Source organism: Ranitomeya variabilis, chromosome 4, assembly GCF_051348905.1.
Source record: "Ranitomeya variabilis isolate aRanVar5 chromosome 4, aRanVar5.hap1, whole genome shotgun sequence".
Taxonomy (NCBI): Eukaryota; Metazoa; Chordata; class Amphibia; order Anura; family Dendrobatidae; genus Ranitomeya; species Ranitomeya variabilis.
This window is the reverse complement of record NC_135235.1, coordinates 414,437,390-414,460,880: the sequence shown is the minus strand read 5'-3', so window position 1 is coordinate 414,460,880 and position 23,491 is coordinate 414,437,390. Positions and strand designations below refer to the sequence as shown.

Below are 23,491 nucleotides of genomic sequence, written 5' to 3'. Positions count from 1 at the left end.
TTGCGTTCTATTGCGTCCCGTTTTGAGTCGCAGGTCCTTGTGGCCAGCACTTGTGCGCTATTGCGTCTTGCTTCTTGTCCTATGTACCTCTGTGCTTCACCTGTGCCCTCTGATGTACTTCTAGACGCTTGTGCAGCGCGGCTCATGATTTGAGCCGCGTCTGCGCATGGGTCATTCATCTCCATGGAGATTACCGGTACTTCCGTTTTTGTTTTTTTTTGTTTGTTTTTTTTAACTCTGAACCAGTGCTTGTCTTCTGGTCTATACCTCCCGCCCCTGTGAGACGCAGCTGTGCACACTTCTGATGATGATCATCTGCATTTATACATGAGTTATTCATCCCAGCACCCACTTCCCCTGATGAAGCCGCTGCGGCGGCGATACGCGTGGGGTTCTCTCCACACACCCTTTTCTGATTCCATGCCAGTCACTTAGGGCATGGATAGCTGCATGGCATTTTAGAACCAGTTTATCTGTGGGCTTCGGCTTATTTTCTTCCACATTCAGCTGAGTATATACGGCATTATATCGCTTTCATTGTTTGCATGGGCTATCAATCTTGTTGACTGTTTTCTACCCTGGTTGATGGTCTTTTGGTGAGCTTTTGGACATATATATATAATTTTTTTTTTTTTTTCTTAGGCTCACTATGCTGATACATCTATAGGGAGTGCAGCACATAGGGTTTGGTTTTCCTTATCTACAGGTCTTTTGCACGTTATAGAGACCTCTCCCTTTTCAGCTATTATATATATATATATGCTTCTTTGCAAACATGTGGTGATTTATACTGCCAGCCCTATTTATCTTACTATATTATGTTAAAATATGTCTTGCAGACATATTATGTGTGATTAGGGGTGTTTTGTACACACAAGTTGTATTTTTAATGTTTTTAGATGTTCTTTGCTGTGGTGTTTAATAAACTATTTGGTATTTTTCTATTCTTTGTGGTTGTGCTGGCCTGTTTGTAGTCCAATCTTTTTTTCTTTTCTTTGCCACATACATTATTGGACTAGGCACTGCACCCCCCTCTGTTTATCCAATACAGCTTGAGTGCACCCTTTCTTATATTTTATTTTAGGATATAGTTATTGACAGCACAGCCATCCAATTTGGTACAGGGGAGTGCTGAAGTATTCAATGCTTTGATTGACAGCTCAGTCATCCCATCTGGTGCAGGTGCGTGCTGAGCTATCGGTACGTTGATTGACAGCTCGGCCATTCAATCTGAGACAGGGAGGCGCTGTCTGTCTCTTAAGTGTTCATTATCCCAGCTGATTGCCAGGCTACTTAACTGAGCTGTTTCTCCCAGACGTACATTCCTCTAAGTGCGTTTTTTTCTCTCTGTACCTTGCGTTCTGCATGTTGATCTTTCGTTGCCTGACCTTGGACCTCATTCTGCCCATCCGTCTGTTTAACTCCTTCTGCTCTGATCCGCTATCCTTCTGGTTTTCTGACCTCAGAACATAACTATGTCTATGCTTTTGTCTCTTCCGTTTGATGTACCCTCTTGACTTCTGACCTTGGACTCCTTGACTATCCTGACACATAACTTGGGCGTGAAAAAGTGAAAAAAAAAAGTTTGTGGCTCACAGAGCTCAAACTCTGTGAGCCACAAACTGCACTGATAAGTCTGGGAGCATTTTCTATACTAATGAAATTGCATTGTAGGCTGTGAAATTACAGGCAAATCATGCTGGTACAAAGATATACATTGGTGTATACCAATGCATTTATGTATATTCTAGAGGTCAGAGATTTTTTTTCCTTCATAAAAAATTACTAAAAAATAATGAAAAACAATTCTCATTTTAATGCACTTTAAAAGAAAAAATAACACCATGAATCAGCAAATAACATATTTGATGCCCCTATAATCATAACAAGCCACAAGGACAAACTTCTCTAATTATTGCGCGTTTTCTGTGCTTTTTTATGTGTTTTCCCTCTTAAGCAAGTCCCACAATGAGCGTTTCTTGTTTATGACACTGCACAGTGTCAAAAATGCAGCGTCTAACAGTTCCAGCAAAGTGAATTAAGATTTATAGAAATCTCATGCCCACTGTGCTTCTTTTTAAATACTGCATAAACTCAACTACGGTTAGTTTTTCAAATATTCAGCATGTCAATTTCTCTTGCGAGAGAAATAAGAATCCTCCAGCAATGAAGGGTAAATATAAACTTCACATTAATTGGTACGCTAAAAGACTACAGCAACCTCATATCCAGGGTCGGTGTCAACACCCGGCACACCCGGGCAAGTGCAGGGTCCCTGAGCAGGCAGGGGAGCCCACTCCGCCATCGAGGACCCAAGCGTGCTATGGTGGTCTGGTGCCTGTGCCAATGACCACAAGTGGGTCCCCGCTTTCTCAGGGCCCCGGAACATGTGATATTTATTTCTCCTCGCTCTACCGCTGTGGCATCTTCCGCGTCCTCTGACTGACGTTCAGGTCAAAGGGTGCATTGACGTCACGTCTGTGTGCCCTCTGCCTGAACAGTCAGTGGAGACGCTGAGAAGCCGCCAACGAGGAGTGGTATTTCCTTTTTTTTTAATGTTTGGAATTTTTTTTGTCTTTAATGATAAATTTTACCACCAGCTCAGGGGCACAGCAATGGGGAGCCCCTGTGCCCCCACTTATGCTAACTTGCTCCTGGGCTGGTGGGAGGACACTTTTGTGTTTCGGGATGAGGATGAGGTGTGGAGCCCCAGGATTATTTTCTGGGGCAGATATATAGATGACATCCTGGTTCTCTGGAAAGGAGACACTGTTTCCTTTACCGGTTTTATGCGGTACCTCAATAGTAACATCGAGGGCATGACATTCACACATGAGCTAGGGATGGATAAAATCACCTTTTTGGATGTCCTCATTTCGAAACAAAGTGATGGCCTCCTAAATACCACCATTTTTCGAAAACCTTACGGCCACAAATAGCCTATTGAGGTGGGAGAGCCACCATCCGTGTCCCTTAAAGAGAGGTATCCCCAAGGGACAGTTCTTCAGACTACGGAGAAACTGCTTGAGGATGAGGGATTTTGAAGCAAAATCCCTTGATTTGAAACATCGTTTCAAAGATAGGGGGTATCCGAATGACATCATTGAGTCTGCGTATCATGCTGCTTACAATACTAACCGGGCTTCGTTGTTGGTACCTAAGAGAGATATTGATATAGAACCTGTGACATGTCTAATAGGCACCTATGATGACCAATTAGGTAGGATCTACCAGATATTGAAAAAACACTGGCAGATCCTTAGGTCGGATCCAGACATTCGCGAAGACATATCCCCATATCCCTGGGTCACTTACAGAAGGGGGGCATCGATAAGAGATTTGGTCGTACACAGCCATTATGTATCCCCAAAGAAATCTGGCACGTGGCTGGAGAACAGGTCTCATGGGACTTTTAGATGTGGGCACTGCTCTTTTTGTAAACATGTACTACCCTCAAAAATGTTTAAGAGCTCTGCAACGGGAAGAACCTTCCAGATGAGACATTTTGCAAACTGCCGAACAGTGGGAGTAGTATACTTCTGTACCTGTGAGTGTCCAAAAGACTATGTGGGAAAAACCAAATGCAAATTTCGTGTACGTGTCGGAGAACACCTAGGTGATATTAAACATAACAGAGATACCCCTTTGGCACGACATATTAATGAGGTACATGGGGGGACCTCGGCTCGTTATGTTTCATGGTTATAGAGGTTATCCCCCCTTCAGTTAGGCTAGGTGATTGGGATAGGAGAATTGTACAACGAGAGACGAGATGGATCTATCTAATGAAGTTGGTGAGTCCTTTGGGCCTCAATGAACAGATGTCTTTCACAAGCTTCATCTAAGTACCACTTTTTGTCTTATTTATATATTATGCTTGCTGGGTATATTGATACCCTAAATAGTTTAAAAGAAAAATGGTTGTAGTAATATTATGTATCCTTGTTCCTTTTTTTGTGTTTGTTCATGTTCTTTGATTAAAGATGTCTTTGTAAGAGTGCATGTTCTGTCTATATACTATTTGGCAGGATATATTGAGTCACTAACAGGATGTATGTGGCTAATCTCTCCCGTAATTTTACTATGGAATGGTGGTGCCAGTTGAATAAGTTGCCCTTCCCTGAGAACAGTGCACATTGAATATGTTCTATTGATGGTAACTACGTTGTTATTCTAGCTTACCTCTAACCCTATTATGTGATTAGGTGCGGGAATTTCCATACGATACCTGGTGACCCTGCGTCCTTATGGGTTGGTACGCATTTGCAGTTGAGGCGACGCATGCGCCATTGTTCCTAGGCTAATCCCCACATGACGCTCTCTCGTGGAGATCACATTGGTAGATGTGACAGCTCTCCAGAAGCTCCGGTGATACAGTGACTCTCCGCCGAGTTCAGCAGAGTTCATACTCACGCAGCAGTGCCGTAAAGTGAGAGCCCATTGAACCCCAGTGATAACACTGCAGAAGCTATTGTCTCCTGTCACTGTGTCACTGGAGGCCCTGTAGAGCGGTCACATTTCCTGATGTGACTGCTCTACACGGGAGATCGTCGTGGGACACTCGTTATTAAATGGGACTGCGTCGGACCAGGGAGTATTTGTGTAGGTTTATTTTACTTTTGCAGGAGATCGAGGGGGTCGCATGGATTGGCAGAACAATAAAGATGGCAAAACTGTGTTGTGTTTTATTTCATTAAAATACTTTTTCTGGGTGTGTTTATTTAACCCTTTCACAACTATAGGATTAATAATGGATAGGTGTCTAATTGACGCCTCCCCACTACTAAGCCGGCTTGATGTCACCTTACAATTCAAAGGTGGCATCAATCCCCAACTATTACCCCGTATGTCCCTGCTACAGGGCAGTGGGAAGAGAGAGGCTAAGTGCTGGAATTGGCGCATCTTAGAGATGCACCATTTCTGGGGAGGCTGTGTGCTGGTGTTTGTAGCCAGGGGGGCCAATATCCATGGCCCCTTCCTAGGCTATGAATATCAGCCACAGCTGTCTGCATAGCCTTTTCTGGCTATTAATTATAGGGGTACCCCACGTCGTTGTTTTGGGGGTCCCCCTATTTTAATAGCCGATAAAGGCTAAATACACAGCTGCGGGCTGATAATCATATGCCTGGAAGATCCATGGGTATTATCCCCTTCCTAGGCTATAAACATTGGCCCCCAGTCGCTGGCTTTCCCTGTCTGGTGCAAAAAATTGCGCTGGAGCCCACACCATTTTTTTTTTAAAACAGATATTTTACGTTTAAGGCCGGAGTCACACTTGCGAGAAACTCGCACAAGTCTCGCACCTCAATACTCGCCATTGCCGCCGGCATTCGGGAGCGGAGTGTGTGGCTGCATGTATTTCTATGCATCTGAACACTCCGGTCTGAGTGCCGGCAGCAGTGCCAGGTATTGAGGTGCGAGACTCGTGTGAGTTTCTCGCAAGTGTGACCCTGGCTTAATGCAGATTTTGTGTGTGTGTGTCTTTATTTAACTCTTTTACCATTTTAATATGTTTATTACTAAACATCAGGCTTGGTATTATCTATCTATCTATCCATCTATCTATAGATATATCTATACACCTAACTATAGATCTATCTATCTATCGATAGATATATCGATAGATAGATAGCTCTATAGATATATCTATAGATCTATCTATAGATATATCTATCTATTTATCTATCTATCTGTGTGTAAACATTATTCAATAGAGTATGTAAATGAAGAGGTTGGACAAGAAATGAAATCACAATTCTTTTTTGTTAAGTAATAACTATTTATTTAGCTGACAAAAACGCATACAAATGCGCATGAAAATCTGCATCAAAAACGCATCAAATCCACGTGGATCTTTACCTGCATTTTCTGCCAAGAGATGCAGAATCTGTGCAGAAAATTCCACAGACAAATCTGCAATGTGTGCCCATACCCTGAAATTGCCCACAGAGACATACAGACTGCACTGCCCATCAATGCAGTCTGATCAGTGTCCATCAATGCAGCCTTGCCAGTCCATATCCTTTCAGCCTCACCAGTGCCCATACTGGTGGAACTCTGCTTTTACCTCAGGCTCAGATTGGTGTGGTGCAAGAGTCCCCAATTCACAGGTAAACGTCCCCAATAGGCAGGTAAAAGTCCCCAATAGGCAGCACAGGTCCCCAATAAGCAGCATAGTCCCTAATAGGCAGCACGGTGGCGCAGTGGTTAGCACAGCAGCCTTGCAGCGCTGGAGTCCTGGGTTCTAATCCCACTCAGGACAACATCTGCAAAGAGCTTGTATGTTCTCTCCCTGTTTGCTCCCACATTCAAAAAGACATACTGATAGGGAATTTAGATTGTGAGCCCCATGGGGACAGCGATGATAATGTGTGCAAAACTGTAAAGCGCTGCGGAATATGTTAGTGCTATATAAAAATAAAAGATTATAAAGATAGTCTTCAATAGGCAGCACAGCTCCCCAATAGGCAGCACAGGTCCCCAATAAGCAGCTCAGGTCCCCAATAGGCAGCATAGTCCCCAATAGGCAGCACAAGTCCAAATAGGCAGAATAGTCCCCAATATGCAGCACAGGTCCCCAATAGGCAGCATAGGTCCCGCCGTTTAAAAAAAAAAAAAAAAATCTATATATAATTATCTAAGGGTTTTTCCGTCTGTCCGTCCTGGAAATCCCGCGTCTCTGTATTGGTTGACCAATCAGCGACGGGCACAGTATCGACGTAGATGTCATAAAGGTTGCCATGGCGATGATATCATAAAGGTTGCCTCGACGGGCACAGTCTGCCGCGAATTCTGGAATCATCATTGTCCATATACTACGGGGACATGCATATTCTAGAATACCGGATGCATTAGAATCGGGCCACAGTCTAGTATATATATATATAATATATACACCAGTACTCACCTATGTCCCCCGCTGCTCTGAAGAGGCGCCCTCTGGACTCCGTCTTCTTCTGGCACAGGCAGCGTGATGACAATCACATGGTCTGTGCTGCATACAGAGGGCCGCATCGCCTTTGCTCGCAGCCTCGTCGTTCTGCCCGCGATTACAGGGCCCGCCGGTATTGAACTGTAGTGAAGTTCAATGTTGGCTGGGCCCAGGGGCCGGATAAATGTCCTCAGCGGGCCACATGTCAGATAGCTACATAGCTGATGGTGAACCATCGTTAAATGTTATTGTTACCCCCATGTTCATCAGCCAAAGGAAAAAATGTATATAAATATGCACTGGGGGGGAGTTTTCTTTCCATTGGCTGATAAACATGTGGCTAACAATAATTTTTAATGGTGCATCAAATAAGGGGGAGAAGCATTAAAAAAACGCTGCAAAAACTGCAATATTTAGAGAATATTGATATTGTGTAGTTTGGTGCGGATATATGCAGAAAACAAAACCACAGGATTTCTGCAACGTGTGAACACGGCCTAACAGCCGCCAGATGCCATACAGTGATGCTACATAAAGATGAGAACGTTCTGGCGGCTCCGACTGGGAATGAATGAAATAAATCCCCAGATACTGCAGACAGTCCCGGATTAGGGTCTACGTCCTGCGGTCTCCTGCATGGCCCTCACTGCCAGCGCCCCTCTGACAACTCCTCCTGGCAGGGGAGAAAGAGCTGGTAACTGGCTGTGACAGGGGCGCCCACAGCATAGGCAGCCTCTTTGGTAAAGTCGTATGCAGTTACACTATTATGCTGAAGGGGGCGCTCTGCCTGTTCTGACGGCAGCGACCTGGTGACAAGCTCTCACTGACTGTGCAGATAGTCTAGCTGCAATGACGGTAATCAGAGCGGACATGTTACCACAGCAGCCATGTGAGGGGCTGCCAGTAACAGCAGAAGTTACACAAGACGCCCTAAGGCGCCATCTTCTGTCGCGGGCTCGATGGTTTCTATGGTAACAGGCTTCCGGCAGCATCGGCTGACGTCATCTCAGCGCGTCCACAAGGACACTGCACATAGAGGCTGGAGCTCAGAGGAAATCGTCAGTGTCAGCGAGAGCCGACAGGTAACGGTTATCTGAGGGGAGTCAGGCACCGCCGGAGCCCCAGTGCTGAGGGAGGCCGAAGTCTGGGAGTTTAGTCACTGCTTAGTGTACTCCAGAGCCTGCCCTTAGCAGTCACTGACCACGTGACGGTGACGTCATCGCAGGTCCTGCAGGCAGCATCATAAAAGCAGCTGCATAAGAGGCCGTGGTCGGGGTACGTATGACTTGTAGGCACTGGGGTTGTGTAGTATATACTATCTTATTGTAGCCCATCATTAGTAATGGCTGTCAGTCTTACAGCTGAACATGCTGGCCATCGGAGTAGGCATCGGAGGGAATGATTCTTGCAATGCTTTGTGTGCTTTTCATAGGTAGAAATGGCACCGGCTGAATCCTCCCCTCGAAATGCACCAATATAACGCAGGAAAGGGATGCACGGGATTGTTTAGTTTAAAGGGAACCTGTCACCCCCCCCAGGCGTTTTTAACTAAAAGAGCCACCTCGTGCAGCAGTAATGCTGCATTCTGACAAGGTGGCTCTTTTAGTTATCGGTGCTGTAACTGCCGAAATAATCAGTTTTATAGTTTGTTCAAAATACCTTGTCTTCAGTCAAGTGGGCCGGCCTTTTCCCCCTGCTGCAGACGCCACACAGCCGTCACTCACATCTTCTTGGCGCTGGGCGCCGCCTCCTCAGCGCTGTTTTGAAATGAGCCGGCGCCTGCGCTTTTCTCCTGCCTTGGGCAGGCGCAGTGAGAACTGGAAAAAAAAACAAAAAAAATTTATATATCGGAAACCTAGAAAATAACAACACCTAAACAACACAAGGATCCCTAAAATCTAACCTTTATTAATAAGCACTAAAAAACTCTTTCCATAGATAATTATAAAGGATAAAGAAGGCAACAAATTGTGTACCTATAAGGTCCTAGGGGATACCTACGCTTAATACTGCCTAGCAGTGGGGGTTGGCGCCCTAATTTACTGCGGTTGGCGCCCCCACTCAACGTCGTCTTGCCCTCACAGAATCCCTAGTATTCCCTAATTAAGGAACCCTAGAAAGACACTGGAAATCCCTATCGGAAAAATACTGCCTGGCAGTGGGGGTAGGCGCCCTAATGTGAAGCGGTAGGCGCCCCCACTCGACGTCGACTAACCCTAGGAACCCTACAAAACCCCTAAATAGGGAGAAGAAAATAAAGAAATGTCCCCAAACACCAAAAATATCAAAAAATAGAAAAAACACAAAAACAAAATATTAACAAAATATCTTTGGTATACGTACAAGAAAAAAAATTTTTTTGTACATTAGACGTTCAAAAATGGAACAGGATATGCCTCCACACAAAAACGAGGAATCAAAAAATAGATTGGTGTATGAGATGTAATAATGCCAATATTGTTCAGATAAAACATATGTTCAGCAACCTGGGTACTGGAGTATAGGGTTAATAAATGTGCAGATAGAAATAATACTCTGATATTGATGATAATGACAGTAACAACTCCATCAACCCAAGATAGCGACAACCTGATGAAACCAGCACTATAGTCAATGTATAATATTGATTTCAATAAGCAGGTGCTCATATCACATCCATAGAGCAGTAGATAATGCTACTGCTACAGAATGCATATTACATAGGAATATATCCAATAAATCCCACAGCTTGGGGTCCCCAAAGAGGCAATGCTTACTATACAGAGACACAGTCATCACCGCTGTAAAAAAAAAAAATAAAAAAAATAATATATTGGCACGGTGTTGATACTCATCTGTCAGCTTGTGGAAAAACTTGAGAACTGGCCCTCTGTCCTCTGTGCGTACATACACCCTGCCTGTGAATCCCAGCCCCGCAGTGTCTTATGATTCATTCATACTACGGGGCTGGGATTCCTGTGCATGCGCATTGCGTGTCTAAGCCTCTCACCCTCTCCCTCCGCCTGCTACAGCGTGTGATGCCTCCTCCGTGCAATCGCCTGGAACCTTGCCAAGTCCTCACAGCTGGTGTGTGTGTGTGTGTGTAGCAGGCGGTGGGAGAGGGTGAGAGGCTTAGACACGCAATGCGCATGCCCAGGAATCCCAGCCCCGTAGTATGAATGAATCATAAGACACTGCGGGGCTGGGATTCACAGGCAGGGCGTACGTACGCACAGAGGACAGACGGCCAGTTCTCACTGCGCCTGCCCAAGGCAGGAGAAAAGCGCAGGCGCCGCATCATTTCAAAACAGCGGTGAGGAGGCGGCGCCAAGAAGATGTGAGTGACGGCCGTGTGGCGTCTAAAGCAGGGGGGAAAGGCCTGCCTCCTTGCCTGAAGACAAGGTATTTTGGACAAATCATAAAACTGATTATTTCGGCAGTTACAGCACACAGAACTAAAAGAGCCACCTTGTCAGAATGCAGCATTACTGCTGCTCAAGGTGGCTATTTTAGTTAAAAACGCCTGGGGAGGGGGGGGGGGGGCGTGACAGGTTCCCTTTAAGGCTTTGCACACATTTGAGTTTTGAAGGATTTTTTTGTTGAGTGTTCCCAAAATTGCTCAATAAACGCTTGCAATATTCTTCCTATTCCAAAACCACTTTGCTGTTCATATTTATAGGGTTTTAAGCATTCGTTAATGCTTCCCGTTTTGAAAAACTTGTGGCAGAAAAGACAATGCCTATCACATCTTTTCAAGCAGCTCCTGATGGAAACAACTAAAAAGCTGCAAAAAAAAATTCAGGAGACAAAAATTATTGAAAAACTCTGAAAAGTCCACAAATAAGGAGCATTTTGGAAGTGAATGGAGCTGAACTGCAGAGCCAGCCACAGCCCATGGATGTACATGGTACTTTTATATAATTAAAAAATATATATTATGTTTCTTCTATGTGTGAATCATTGCAGTATACAATATAAGGCCGACGTCACACTCGGTGTAAGACAATACGGTCCGTATTTTACCAGTAAAGCCAGTGACTGACGGCAGATATTAATAGCCAGGAGAGGGTCGATGGTTATTGGCCCCCCCCCCCCCGTGGCTAAAAACATCTGCCCCCAGCCACCCCAGAAAAGGCACATCTGGAAGATGCGCCTATTCTGGCACTTGGCCACTCTCTTCCCACTCCCGTTTAGCGGTGGGATATGGGGTAATGAAGGGTTAATGCCACCTTGCTATTGTAAGGTGACATTAAGCCAGATTAATAATGGAGAGGCGTCAATTATGACACCTATCCATTATTAATCCAATTGTTTGAAAGGGTTAAAAAACACACACACACACATGATTTAAAAGTATTTTAATGAAATAAACACAGCGGTTGTTTTAATATTTTATTGCTCTCTCAATCCATTTGCAGACCCTCGCTTGGCAAAACAATAAACGCACAAGATACATACCTTCTGCTGACCCGTCACGTCCCACGAGGTAATCCATCTGAAGGGGTTAAAATAATTTACAAGCAGGAGCCCTGCAAATGCAGCTGTGCTCGTGCTTGTAATTCCCCGGCGAATGAAGGAAATGTAGGTCATTGACCTACATTTCTTTCAGTCGCGGTGATGCGCCCCCTGGTAGATGTCCTCATATGACCTGGAGCGTGGGAAAAAGTTCCCAGGCTGCAGTTCATGAGAACATCCAGCAGGGGCGCATCACCGCGACTGAAGGAAATGTAGGTCAATGCGATTTTGTACGGCCGTAGAACGCCGTATATTACGGATCCGTAATATACGGCTGATAGGACAAGACCCATTGAGAAGCATTGTGCCGTATGTTATGCGAGTTTTACGCACGTAGTTTCTGCGCTCTTACGTCCGTAAAACTCGCATGTGTGACGGCGGCCTTAGCGATTTAATGGTTGCAGGCGAACATTTATTTTTTTTTTTTAAATGATAAAAAAAAATATATAAATGTTTGCAACCCCCTTTTTCCCCATACTAAAAATATTAAAAATATTTTGGTCACTTTGCAATACAAAGGAATAAAAACATCCACAAAATGTACCCCAGATGATAGCGGGTGTCGTAGCTCCAATGACAGCGCCTGCGCAGTGAGCTCCTGATGACGTTGCGACAAATGGTACATTGATCTCTCAATATCACCAGGAGCTCACGACGCAGACGATACCCCTTCTGGTAAAACGATCTCAGCAATGACTGCACCTGTGCAGGGGAGACAGGCCACTGAGGACAGAGTAACCTATCAATCAATGATCAAAGGCCGTCGGTGAGTTACATCTCTGCCCCGATGCACTTGACAGTGAAACTTAAAAAATGAATTTCTCAAAAATGCCCCAACGACATTTTCCTAGAAAGGTATTAATGTAATGAGCATTAAAGGGGATTGTACACTCATACTTTTAGTTATGGGTGAATATACTTGTGATAGGTACGGTACTTTTTAAAGCCTGAAAATGCATTAGCAAACATCAATGCAGTGCTACTGTGACCTCCGCTTAGACGACTGATAAATACAAGCATCTCATATCTGATAAACAGGTGCTTCTCACAAAATTAGAATATCATCAAGTTAATTTATTTCAGTTCTTCAATACAAAAAAATGAAACTTCTATATTATATAGAATCATTACAAACAGAGTGATCTATTTCTAGTGTTTATTTCTGCTAATGTTGATGATTATGGCTTACAGCCAATGAAAACCCAAAAGTCATTATCTCCGCAAATACGAATAATTAACAAAAAACACCTGCAATGGCTTCCTAAGCATTTAAAAAGGTCCCTTTGTCTGTTTCAGTAGGCTCCACAATCATGGATAAGACTGCTGACTCGACAGCTGTCCAGAAGGCAGTCATTGACACACTCCACAAGGAGGGTAAGCCACAAAAGGCCATTGATAAAGAATCTGGATGTTCACAGAGTGCTGTATCCAAGCATATTAATGGAAAGTTGAGTAGAAGGAAAAAGTGTGGAAGTAAAAGGTGCACAAGCAACGTAGATAACCTTGAAAGGATTAAGAAAAGGCCATTCAAAAATTTTGGGGAGATTCATAAGGAGTGGACTGCTGCTGGAGTCATTGCTTCAAGAGCCACCACACACAGGCGTATCCAGGACATTGGCTACAAGTGTCGCATTCCTTGTGTTAAGTCACTCATGACTAATAGACAATGCCAGAAGCGTCTTGCCTGGGCCAAGGAGAAAAAGAACTGGATTGTTGCTCAGTGGCCCAAGGTGTTGTTTTCAGATGAAAGCAAATTTTGCATTTCACTTGGAAATCAAGGTGCCAGAGTCTGGAGGAAGAGTAGAGAGGCACACAGTCCAAGCTGCTTGAGGTCTATTATGAAGTTTCCACAATCAGTGATGGTTTGGGGAGCCATGTCATCTGCTGGTGTAGGTCCAGTGTGTTTTATCAAGACCAAAGCCAGTGCAGCCGTCTACCAGCAAATTTTAGAGCACTTCATGCTTCCCTCTGCCGACAAGCTTATTGGAGATGGAAATTTCATTCTCCAGCAGGACTTGGCACCTGTCCACACTGCCAGAAGTACCGATACCTGGTTTAAAAACAACAGTATCACTGTGCTTGATTGGCCAGCAAACTCGCCTGACTTTAACCCCATAGAGAATCTATGGCAGAGGTGTCAAACTGCAGTCCTCGAGGGCCGCCAACAGGTCATGTTTTCAAGATTTCCTTAGCATTCCACAAGGTGCTGGAATCATTCTGTGCAGGTGATTAAATTATCACCTGTGCAATACAAGGAAATCCTGAAAACATGACCTGTTGGCAGCCCTCGAGGAATGCAGTTTGACACCTCTGATCTATGGGGTATTGTCAAGAGGAAGATGAGAGGCACTAGACCCAACAATGCAGATGAGTTGAAGGTTGCTATCAAAGCAACCTGGGCTTCCATGACACCTCAGCAGTGCCACAGACTGATCGCCTCCATGCCACGCCGCATTGATGCAGTAATTGATGCAAAAGGAGCCCTGACCAAGTATTAAGTGCATTTACTGAACATACATTTCAGTAGGCCAACATTTCAGATTTCAAAATCATTTTTCAAGCTGGTGTTATAAAGTGTTCTAATTCACTGAGATAATAGACTTTTGTGTTTTCATTGGCTGTAAGCCACAATCATCAACATTAACCCCTTCCAGACCTCCGCCGTACTATTACTACGGAGGTCGGGTCCCCTGCTTTGATGTGGGCTTCGGCGCTGAGTCCACCTCAAAGCCGGGACATGTCAGCTGTTTTGAACAGCTGACATGTGCCCGCAACTATTAACCAGTTAAATGCCGCTGTCAAATGATCGCATCGCCGACCCCCGTCACATGATGCGTCAGGTTAGTAACCATAGAGGTCCTTGAGACCTCTATGGTTACTGATGCCAGCCTGCAGTGAGCACCACCGTGTGGTCGGCGCTCCTAGCAAGCCTGCAATTCATCTACATAGCAGCGATCTGATGATCACTGCTATGTAGCTGAGCCGATCGAGTTGTGCCAGCTTCTGGCCTCCCATGGAGGCTATTGAAGCATGGCAAAAGTTAAAAAAAAAAAAATATATGAAAAATAAAAAAAATATAAAAGTTTAAATCACACCCCCTTTCGCCCCATTCAAAATAAAACAATAAAAAAAAAAATCAAACCTACACATATTTGGTATCGCCGCGTTCAGAATCGCCTGATCTATCAATAAAAAAAAAAAAGGAATAACCTGATCGCTAAATGGCGTAGCGAGAAAAAAATTCGAAATGCCAGAATTACGTTTTTTTTGGTCGCCGTGACATTGTGTTAAAATGTAATAACTGGCAATCAAAAGAACGTATCTGCACCAAAATGGTATCGTTAAAAACACCAGCTCAGCACGCAAAAAACAAGCTCTCACCTGACCCCAGATCACGAAAAATGGAGATGCTACGGGTATTGGAAAATTCCGCATTTTGTTTTTTGTTTTTTTATTTTATTTTTTTACCAAAGTTTGGAATTTTTTTTGACCGCTTAGATAAAACGTAACCTAGACATGTTTGGTGTCTATGAACATGAAATCGTAATGGAGAATCATAATGGCCGGTCAGTTTTAGCATTTAGTGAACCTAGCAAAAAGGCCAAACAAAAAACAAGTGTGGGATTGCACTTTTTTTTGCAATTTCACCGCACTTGGAATTTTTTTCCCATTTTCAAGTACACGACATGCTAAAACCAATGATGTCGTTGAAAAGTCCAACTTGTCCCGCAAAAAACAAGCCCTCACATGGCCACATTGTTGGTAAAATAAAAAAGCTATGGCTCTGGGCAGGAGGGGTGCGAAAAACGAGAATGCAAAAACGGAGAAGGGCCGCGGCGTGAAGGGGTTAACAGAAATAAACACTTGAAATAGATCACTCCGTTTGTAATGACTATATAATATGAGTTTCACTTTTTGTATTGAAGAACTGAAATAAATTAACTTTTTGATGATATTCTAATTTTGTCAGAAGCGTGTGTGTGTGTGTGTGTGTGTGTTATATCATAAGGCCGGTTTCACACGTCAGTGGCTCCAGTACGTGTGGTGACAGTTTTCTCACGTACCGGAGACACTGACTCACGTAGACACATTAAAATCAATGTGTCTCTGCACATGTCAGCGTGTTTTCACGGACCGTGTGTCCGTTTGAAAAACACGGAGACATGTCAGTGTTCGTGGGAGCGCACGTATCACACGGACCCATTAAAGTCAATGGGTCCGTGTAAAACACGTACCGCACACGGATGCTGTCCGTATGCCGTGCAGGAGACAGCGTATTTAATGATACTTATCAATTTCTCTCCTTACACAGGATTACAAAAAAAAGACATTTAGTGAGTGTGTGACCTCCAGCACCTATTCAGCCATTCTCATGTGTCAGCAAGTGAAACCATGGACTGAAGATCCTGGACCTTGCCAACAAATTCATTGATCTTCTGACTGGAGAGGTGAGTGATGCTTGGAATACTAGGACGTTGTACAGTAACACAAGGGGTGATGTGTCTGGATGATGACTGTCTGGATGATGACTGTATCATTGTGTGTCAGGTTCCAATAAGGTGTCAGGATGTTGCTGTCCATTTCTCCATGGAGGAGTGGGAGTATATAGAAGGACACGAGGAACGGTACAAGGACGTCATTATGGAAAACTACCAGTCCCACACACCACAGGGTAAGGAGATACATTTCTATTAAGTGTCTATTCTAACTCCATCATGCTAGCTGACATTGTTTAGCCGGGGTCATACTTGCGCAAGTTTCCCGTATTGCTCTCGCGAGTCTCTCATCAATACCCGGCACTCGGGACCGGAGTGTGCGGCTGCATGTGTTTCTATGCAAGTGAACACTACGGTCCCGAGTGACGGCGGCAGTGCCGGGTATTGATGCGAGAGGCTTGCGGGAGTTATTCGCATTGCTCTCGCAAGTGTGACCCCGGTTTAAGTTTGTGGCTAGCGCTGGGAGACTGAACAATTATATGCCTGTTTTAGTCATTGGACAAGGATAACAAAGGATGGAACCTGGCTTTTGGAAATCAACCCTGGCTCAAGACAGGCAAGCAAAAATTAAAAAAGGAGAAAGTTGTTTCTGTTTGAAAATCAGCAAAAACAGTCTGCAGAACAAACACCATATTGTATATGCTAAGGCCTGATGGTGTCTGATTAGAATGATTAGAAAAAATACCCCTAAAAATTTACTGTCTATACTTGTTCATCCTGAGTTTTTAAATGCTGTATATTTAACCCCTTAATGCCCCCCCCCCCCCCCCCCCCCCCCCCCCTCCCCTTCCCAACCTGTTTTCACCTGCTTGACCGGGTCACTTTCTTTCAATTCTGACCAATGTCACTTTATGGGGTTATAACTCTGGAGGACTTCAACATGTCCCAGTGATTCTGAGATTTTTTTTTTTGGTGATATGTTGTACTTCATATTAATGGTACATTTTGGTCAGTAATGATTTGCGTTAATTTATGAAAATATAACAAATGTGACAAAAAGAGTGAACTTTTTGCAATTTTCAAAGTTTTAAATTTTTATGCCCTGAAACCAAATAGTTACATCATACAAACTAGTTAATAAATAACATTTACCACATGTCTACGTCACGTCAGCATCTTTTTTTAAGCATCATTTTTTTTTCCTTAGGAGGTTAGAATGGTTAAAAGTTTATCAACAATTTCTAAGTTTTCCAAAAAAAATTCCATAACTAATTTTTTTAGGGATCACAATTCATTTGAAGTAACTTTTAGGGGCCTATGTGACAGAAAATACCCAGAAGTATCATTATTTTCAAAATTAAACCCCTCAAAATACTCAAAACCACGTTCAAGAAGTCTTTTAACCCTTTAGGGGCTTCACAATACTTAATTAAATGAAAATACATTTCCCTTTTCCCAAGGGTAAGTGGAGACAATGTTTCCCAAAATATGTTGTGTGATTTCTCCCGAGTCACATTTGAAGAGCCCCTGCCATGCCAAAACATCAGAAACCCCCACAAGTTACATCATTTTGGAAACTACGCTTCTTGTGGAATTCATCTAGGGGTGTAGTGAGCATTTTTAACCCTCAGGCGATTCACAGAATTGTATAACATTTGGCCTGAGTCATTGGAAAATTACCTTTTTTTCCACTAAAATGTTGCTTAAGCCCGAAGTTTTCAATTTTCAAGAAAGATAATAGGAAAAAAGACCATATGATTTGTTACACAATTTCTCCTGAGTACACCAATACCCTATATGTGATCTAAAACTACTTTTGAGGCACAGTGCAAAGCTCAGAAGATAAGAAGTGCCATATTTTGTTGGAATGGTTTGAGGGTTCCATGTGATATTGTGAGAGCTCCTGAGGTGTAAGAACTGCCAAACCCCCCATATGTGACCCCATTTTACAAACTACATCTGTCAATGAATTAATCTAAGGGGGCTGTGATCATATTGACAAGATAAGTGTGTCACAGAATTTTATACCATTGGGCAGTGATAAAAAAATAATTTGTTATAGCCCCAGATTTTACATTTTCACACGAGGAAATTGGTAAAATGGCACCAAAATCTCTGTCACACAATTCCTGCTGAACGTGGCAATACCCCATATGTGGATGTACATTGCTGCTTAGTAACACGGCGAGGCTCAGGAGGGACGGAGTACTATTTGATTCGTGGAGAACAAATTTTCTTAGAATAGTTTGCGGATTCTATATACCGAGCCCCTAAGTGCCAGGAGAGCAGAATCCCACCTCCAAGTGACCCCATTTTGGAAATTACACCTCTCTGGGAACTTATCTACAGACAATTTTGACTCCATTTCCAGAAACAAGCAGTAGTGGTGGTTGCTGAGTGAATATTGCAAATCTGATATTTAAATGCCAATGGCATTGTGACCAGTATATTGTGTCCAGCTCGTGCTTGTAGTGACACACACCTTGTGAATTAAGTGGGCTCTCACTTCTACAGAAATGCCAAATACAGTTATATGAAAAAGTTTGGGCACCCCTATTAATATTAAGCTTAATGTTTTATAAAAAATATTTTTTTTGCAACAGCTATTTCAGTTTCATATATCTAATAACTGTTGGACACAGTAATGTTTCTGCCTTGAAATGAGGTTTATTGTACTAACAGAAAATGTGCAATCTGCATTCAAACAAAATTTGACAGGTGCATAAGTATGGGCACCTGTTATGATCTGGTGGCCTAGGAGCAGCATGGACGAGCTCTGGAGTAGGTGGCCTCTATACTGACCGCAGACCCTGAACTTAACACCGCAACTATAAGTAGCCGTGGGATGTTCCTGTCACTCCCTCGACACCTCGTCACAGCCGGACGACTAATTACCCCTAAAGAAAGAAACAGGAAAACTATCTTGCCTCAGAGAAAATTCCCAAAGGAAAGACAGCTCCCCACAAATATTGACTGTGAGAGGAGAGGGAAATTACAAACGCAGACTGAAAACAGAATTTAGCAAAGGAGGCCACGCTACCTAGAAAGAAAAGACAGGACAGAGTACTGTGCGGTCAGTATTAAAATACTACAAAAATCCACCACAGAGAATACAAAAATCTCCACACCTAACTAAAGGCATGGAGGGTAACTCTGCGACTCCAGAGCTTCCAGCTTGGCTGAATAAATCCTTACACAGACAAAGCTGGACAAGAAAAAAACATAGCAATTAACTGAACTATAAAGTCCACCGCATGTGGACTGCAAAAACAAAGCCAGGACTTCTTTGATGATTTGGACAATCCAGCAGGAGAAACCAAGCAGAGATGTGAATCCTCCAGAAAAACAATGGACAACTGGCACTCACTAAAGGGTGAAGCCAGACTAAATAGCCCCGTCCAAAGTGGAAGCACCTGATGACTGCTGTGAAGGACAAACAGCAGCATTACCACATAACCACCGGAGGGAGCCCAAGAGCAGAACCCACAACAGAATTCACAACAGGCACCCTTATCATTTTCTTGTTTTAAATACTCCTACCTACTTTTTACTGACTTACTAAAGCACTTTTTTTGGTTTTGTAACCTCATTGAGCTTTGAACTTCATAGCCAGGTGTATGCAATCATGAGAAAATCTACTTAAAGTGGCCACTTGCAAGTTGTTCTCCTGTTTGAATCTCCTCTGAAGAGTGGCATGATGGGATCCTCAAAACAACTGTCAAATAATCTGAAAACAAAGATTATTCAACATAGTTGTTCAGGGGAAGGATTCAAAAAGCTGTCTCAGAGATTTAACCTGTCAATTTCCACTGTGAGGAACATAGTAAGGAAATGGAAGGACACAGGTACAGTTCTTGTTAAGGACAGAAGTGGCAGGCCAAGAAAAACATCAGAAAGGCAGAGAAGAAGAATGGTGAGATCAGTCAAGGACAATCCTCAGACCACCTCCAGAGAGCTGCAGCATCAACTTGCTGCAGATGGTGTCACTGTGCATCGGTCAACTATACAACGCACTTTGCACAAGGAGAAGCTGTATGGGAGAGTGATGCGAAAGAAGCCGTTTCTGCAAGCACGCCACAAACAGAGTTGGCTGAGGTATGCAAAAGCACATTTGGAGAAGCCAATTTCTTTTTGGAAGAAGGTCCTGTGGACTCATGAAACCAAGATTGAGTTGTTTGGTAATACAAAAAGGCGTTATGCATGGTGGCCAAAAAACACAGCATTCCAAGAAAAACACTTGCTACCCACAGTAAAATTTGGTGGAGGTTCCATCATGCTTTGGGGCTGTGTGGCCAATGCCGCCATCGGGAATCTTGTTAAAGTTGAGGGACGCATGGATTCCTCTCAGTATCGGCAGATTCTTGACAATAATGTTCATGAATCAGTGACAAAGTTGAAGTTACGCAGGGGATGGATCTTTCAGCAAGACAATGATCCAAAACACCGCTCCAAATCTACTCAGGCATTCATGCAGAGGAACAATTACACTGTTCTGGAATGGCCATCCCAGTCCCCAGACCTGAATATCAGTGAACATCTGTGGGATCATTTGAAGAGGGCTGTCCATGCTCGGCGACCATCAAACTTAACTGAACTGGAATTATTTTGTAAAGAGGAATGGTCAAAAATACCTTCATCCAGGAACTCATTAAAAGCTACAGGAAGCGACTAGAGGCTGTTATTTTTGCAAAAGGAGGATCTACTAAATATTAATGTCACTTTTCTGGTGAGGTGCCCATACTTTTGCACCTGTCAAATTTTGTTTGAATGCAGATTGCACATTTTCTGTTAGTACAATAAACGTCATTTCAAGGCAGAAACATTACTGTGTCCAACAGTTATTAGATATATGAAACTGAAGTAGCTGTTGCAAAAAAAAACAATTTTTATAAAATATTAAGCTTAAGATTAATAGGGGTGCCCAAACTTTTTCATATAACTGTATGTGGACACAAAATGTGGTTTAGATACACTGTGGAGCTCAGAAGGGAGGGGTACATTTGGATTTGGGAGCACAGAATTTGCTGAATTTCTTTTGCGGGCAAAGATCATAGGGCTTTTCCGGAGCCTTTGTGCTACCAGTAATGTGTAAGTCACCTATATTTCCATTGATAGATTGGACCTTTGTGGGGACTTACTTTTTTGTGGATTGAGTTGAAGCTTTTATTAGGAACATTTTACATAACACTTTGAATCACATTTATCCTGTGCTCTACGCTGACGGTTTCCATCTAAATCTCTGCATAATATGAAACCACTGAGGGATCCTGTCACTGGTTTACCACGATAGAGAGTGGCCAGAGGGCCACAGTGTCTGATTTCATGTACTTCTGCGATTAGCACTTCTCTCTCATATTAAACAATACAGGTTTCTATGAACAGTGCAGGGGTTATACTATTCAGCTTAGAGGCCCTGAAGCCTTCCTTCCTTCCTGCTTGGATGATCTCAGTTGTTCAGTATTGGCCAGTCATCTCTCCTACATATGCTCGCCACTGGCAATCTGGATTGCCAATGTTAGTCTTGTACTGCCTGATGTGAAGTGAAGGGATCGGTTGTTGGTAGAGATGTTTGGAATGTTGATCTGTGACTGTTTCTTTGTGTATCGGCTGTGAGCAAATTCTAATCGTTTCCTGTTAGGATTTCCTTCCTTAGGCTACGTTCACATTAGCGTTCGGCGCCGCAGTGTCGGGCGCTGCAGCGTCGCCGCATGCGTCATGCGCCCCTATATTTAACATGGGGGCGCATGGACATGCGTTGCACTTGCGTTTTGTGACGCATGCGTCACTGTGGTGCATGCGTCAGGGCGCAGAGGACGCAGCAAGTTGCAGTTTGGCTACGTTCACATTTGTGTTGTGCGCCGCAACGCACAACGCAAATGTAAACGCATGCACAATGCAGCGTTTTGTGACGCATGCGTCCATTTTTGCATGGTTTTGGGCGCAGAAAAAACTGCAACTTGCGGCGTCCTCTGCGCCCTGACACATGCACCACAATGACGCATGCGTCACAAAACGCAAGTGCAACGCATGTCCATGCGCCCCCATGTTAAATATAGGGGTGCATGACGCATGTGGCGACGCTGCAGCGCCGAACGCTAATGTGAACGTAGCCTTTTTTCTGCGCCCAAAACCATGCAAAAATGGGCGCATGCGTCACAAAAAGCTGCGTTGTGCATGCGTTTACATTTGCGTTGTGCGTTGCGTCGCCCAACGCAAATGTGAACGTAGCCTTACTCTGTTGCCTCATTGGGGGACACAGGACCATGGGTGTTATGCTGCTGTCCACTAGGAGGCGACACTATGCATAATCTGAAAAAGATTAACTGTGGCTCCTCCTCTGCAGTATACACCCCTGGACGGCATCAGCCTTCTCCAGTTTTTGCTTATTGTCGCATAGGAGGCACACCTAAAAAATTTTTCTTTACTCCGTTTTTTCCGACGGGATTACAGTTGAAGAAAAGAGGGTCTCCTGTGAGACTCCCGGCATGGCTCCTTCCTCGGCCCCCTATTACGGGGTGCCCGGTTGAAGTGGAGATGGCTATTCCCCATGTTGCTCCTTCCCCAGTCCCTCGGGTGCTGGTTCGAAGTCGAGACCCCCCCTCCTTCCCCAATTCCTTTTGGTTTCTGGGTTGAGGTCGAGGCGTGGATAAAGCCCCCTGAAGGTGACAGCAAAAAGCACCCTCCCTAATCCCCCTCTGGGGGCATTAGGTTGAGACGCCTCAGGTAGGGCCTGTACAGGCAGCACTCTGCAGCTCCCAGCAATGGGCCAGCACACTGCGCCTGCATCCAGGGACCCCAGCCCAGCTGCGGGCTCCTGTCGGGGCCGGGGGGAGTGCAGGCAGGCAGGCATGGCACAATACAGACACAGGGCTCCCTGCTTCCCTGTCTCTGCGGCAGCACCAGCTATATACTGCCTCGGGGGGACCCCACCCCAGGCTCCCCCTTCCGCTTATAGCCCCACCACCATCCTGCCTTTAAATCCGGGGGGTCCGGTTCAGATCCGACCCCCTCCCGGACTTTCGCGCCGGCCTGGAGCCCTTCTGGGCCTCAGGCATCTAATTTAGGCCCTGGCTTCAGCCTAGCTGAAGCCACCGCCTCCTCTCCGCCCCCCGGATGACAAATATGACACTCTACAGTGTCATAGAGGGGGCGGATCGAGACAGAAAGGGCGTGTTTTTACACAGCTTTGCCGCCTTTTTCCAGCTCTCCGCCCCCTTCTCCCCCTTCCTCTCCTTCTCAGCAGCCATTTTCTGCTGCAGATTAACCCTGCATCTCCCGGTCTGCAGGACCAGGCAGCCAGTCTCCGGGGGGCACAGGACTGTGGATCTTCGGTGCTGGACCTAGGGGCACACTGGTGGGGTAAGATCACAGCTGGGTTTCTTTACTCAGCTGTGAATCCATATTCCCTATAAGGCTCCCCTATAGGCTTCTCTGCAATCACTATAGGGTTCTCTACATAGCTAGCCTTTCTGCACTCTGCACTATGCCGGGCTCAAGGTCCAAGAGAACCAGGCAGAACTGCTATTATGCATTCTGCACAGCCTGCGGGACCGCTCTCCCCAGTGGCAGCACGTACCCGCATTGTCAGAACTGTATACAAACTAATGTGTCAGAGCCCCAAGGAGCCCCT

At 44.5% G+C, this 23,491-nt stretch overlaps 1 protein-coding gene across 9 annotated transcripts in view; it reads left to right on the top strand.

Annotated features, from left to right (window-relative positions):
* The first annotated feature begins 7,654 nt into the window (after nucleotides 1-7,654).
* LOC143765035 (uncharacterized) overlaps nucleotides 7,655-23,491 on the top strand; it is a 66,876-nt gene continuing 51,039 nt past the window's right edge. The window contains exons 1-6 of one of the 9 annotated variants that reach the window (XM_077251278.1): nucleotides 8,020-8,206; nucleotides 10,590-10,817; nucleotides 11,329-11,396; nucleotides 12,722-12,799; nucleotides 15,738-15,873; nucleotides 15,974-16,097. In XM_077251278.1, the coding sequence (XP_077107393.1) occupies nucleotides 16,013-16,097 (85 nt within the window). In that variant the 5' untranslated portion in view covers nucleotides 8,020-8,206; nucleotides 10,590-10,817; nucleotides 11,329-11,396; ... (1 more) ...; nucleotides 15,738-15,873; nucleotides 15,974-16,012. Of the gene's footprint in view, nucleotides 8,207-10,444; nucleotides 10,818-11,328; nucleotides 11,397-12,721; nucleotides 12,800-15,737; nucleotides 15,874-15,973; nucleotides 16,098-23,491 lie in introns of those variants that run through there. The other 8 variants (XM_077251276.1, XM_077251275.1, XM_077251279.1 and 5 more) reach the window with 8 other exon arrangements.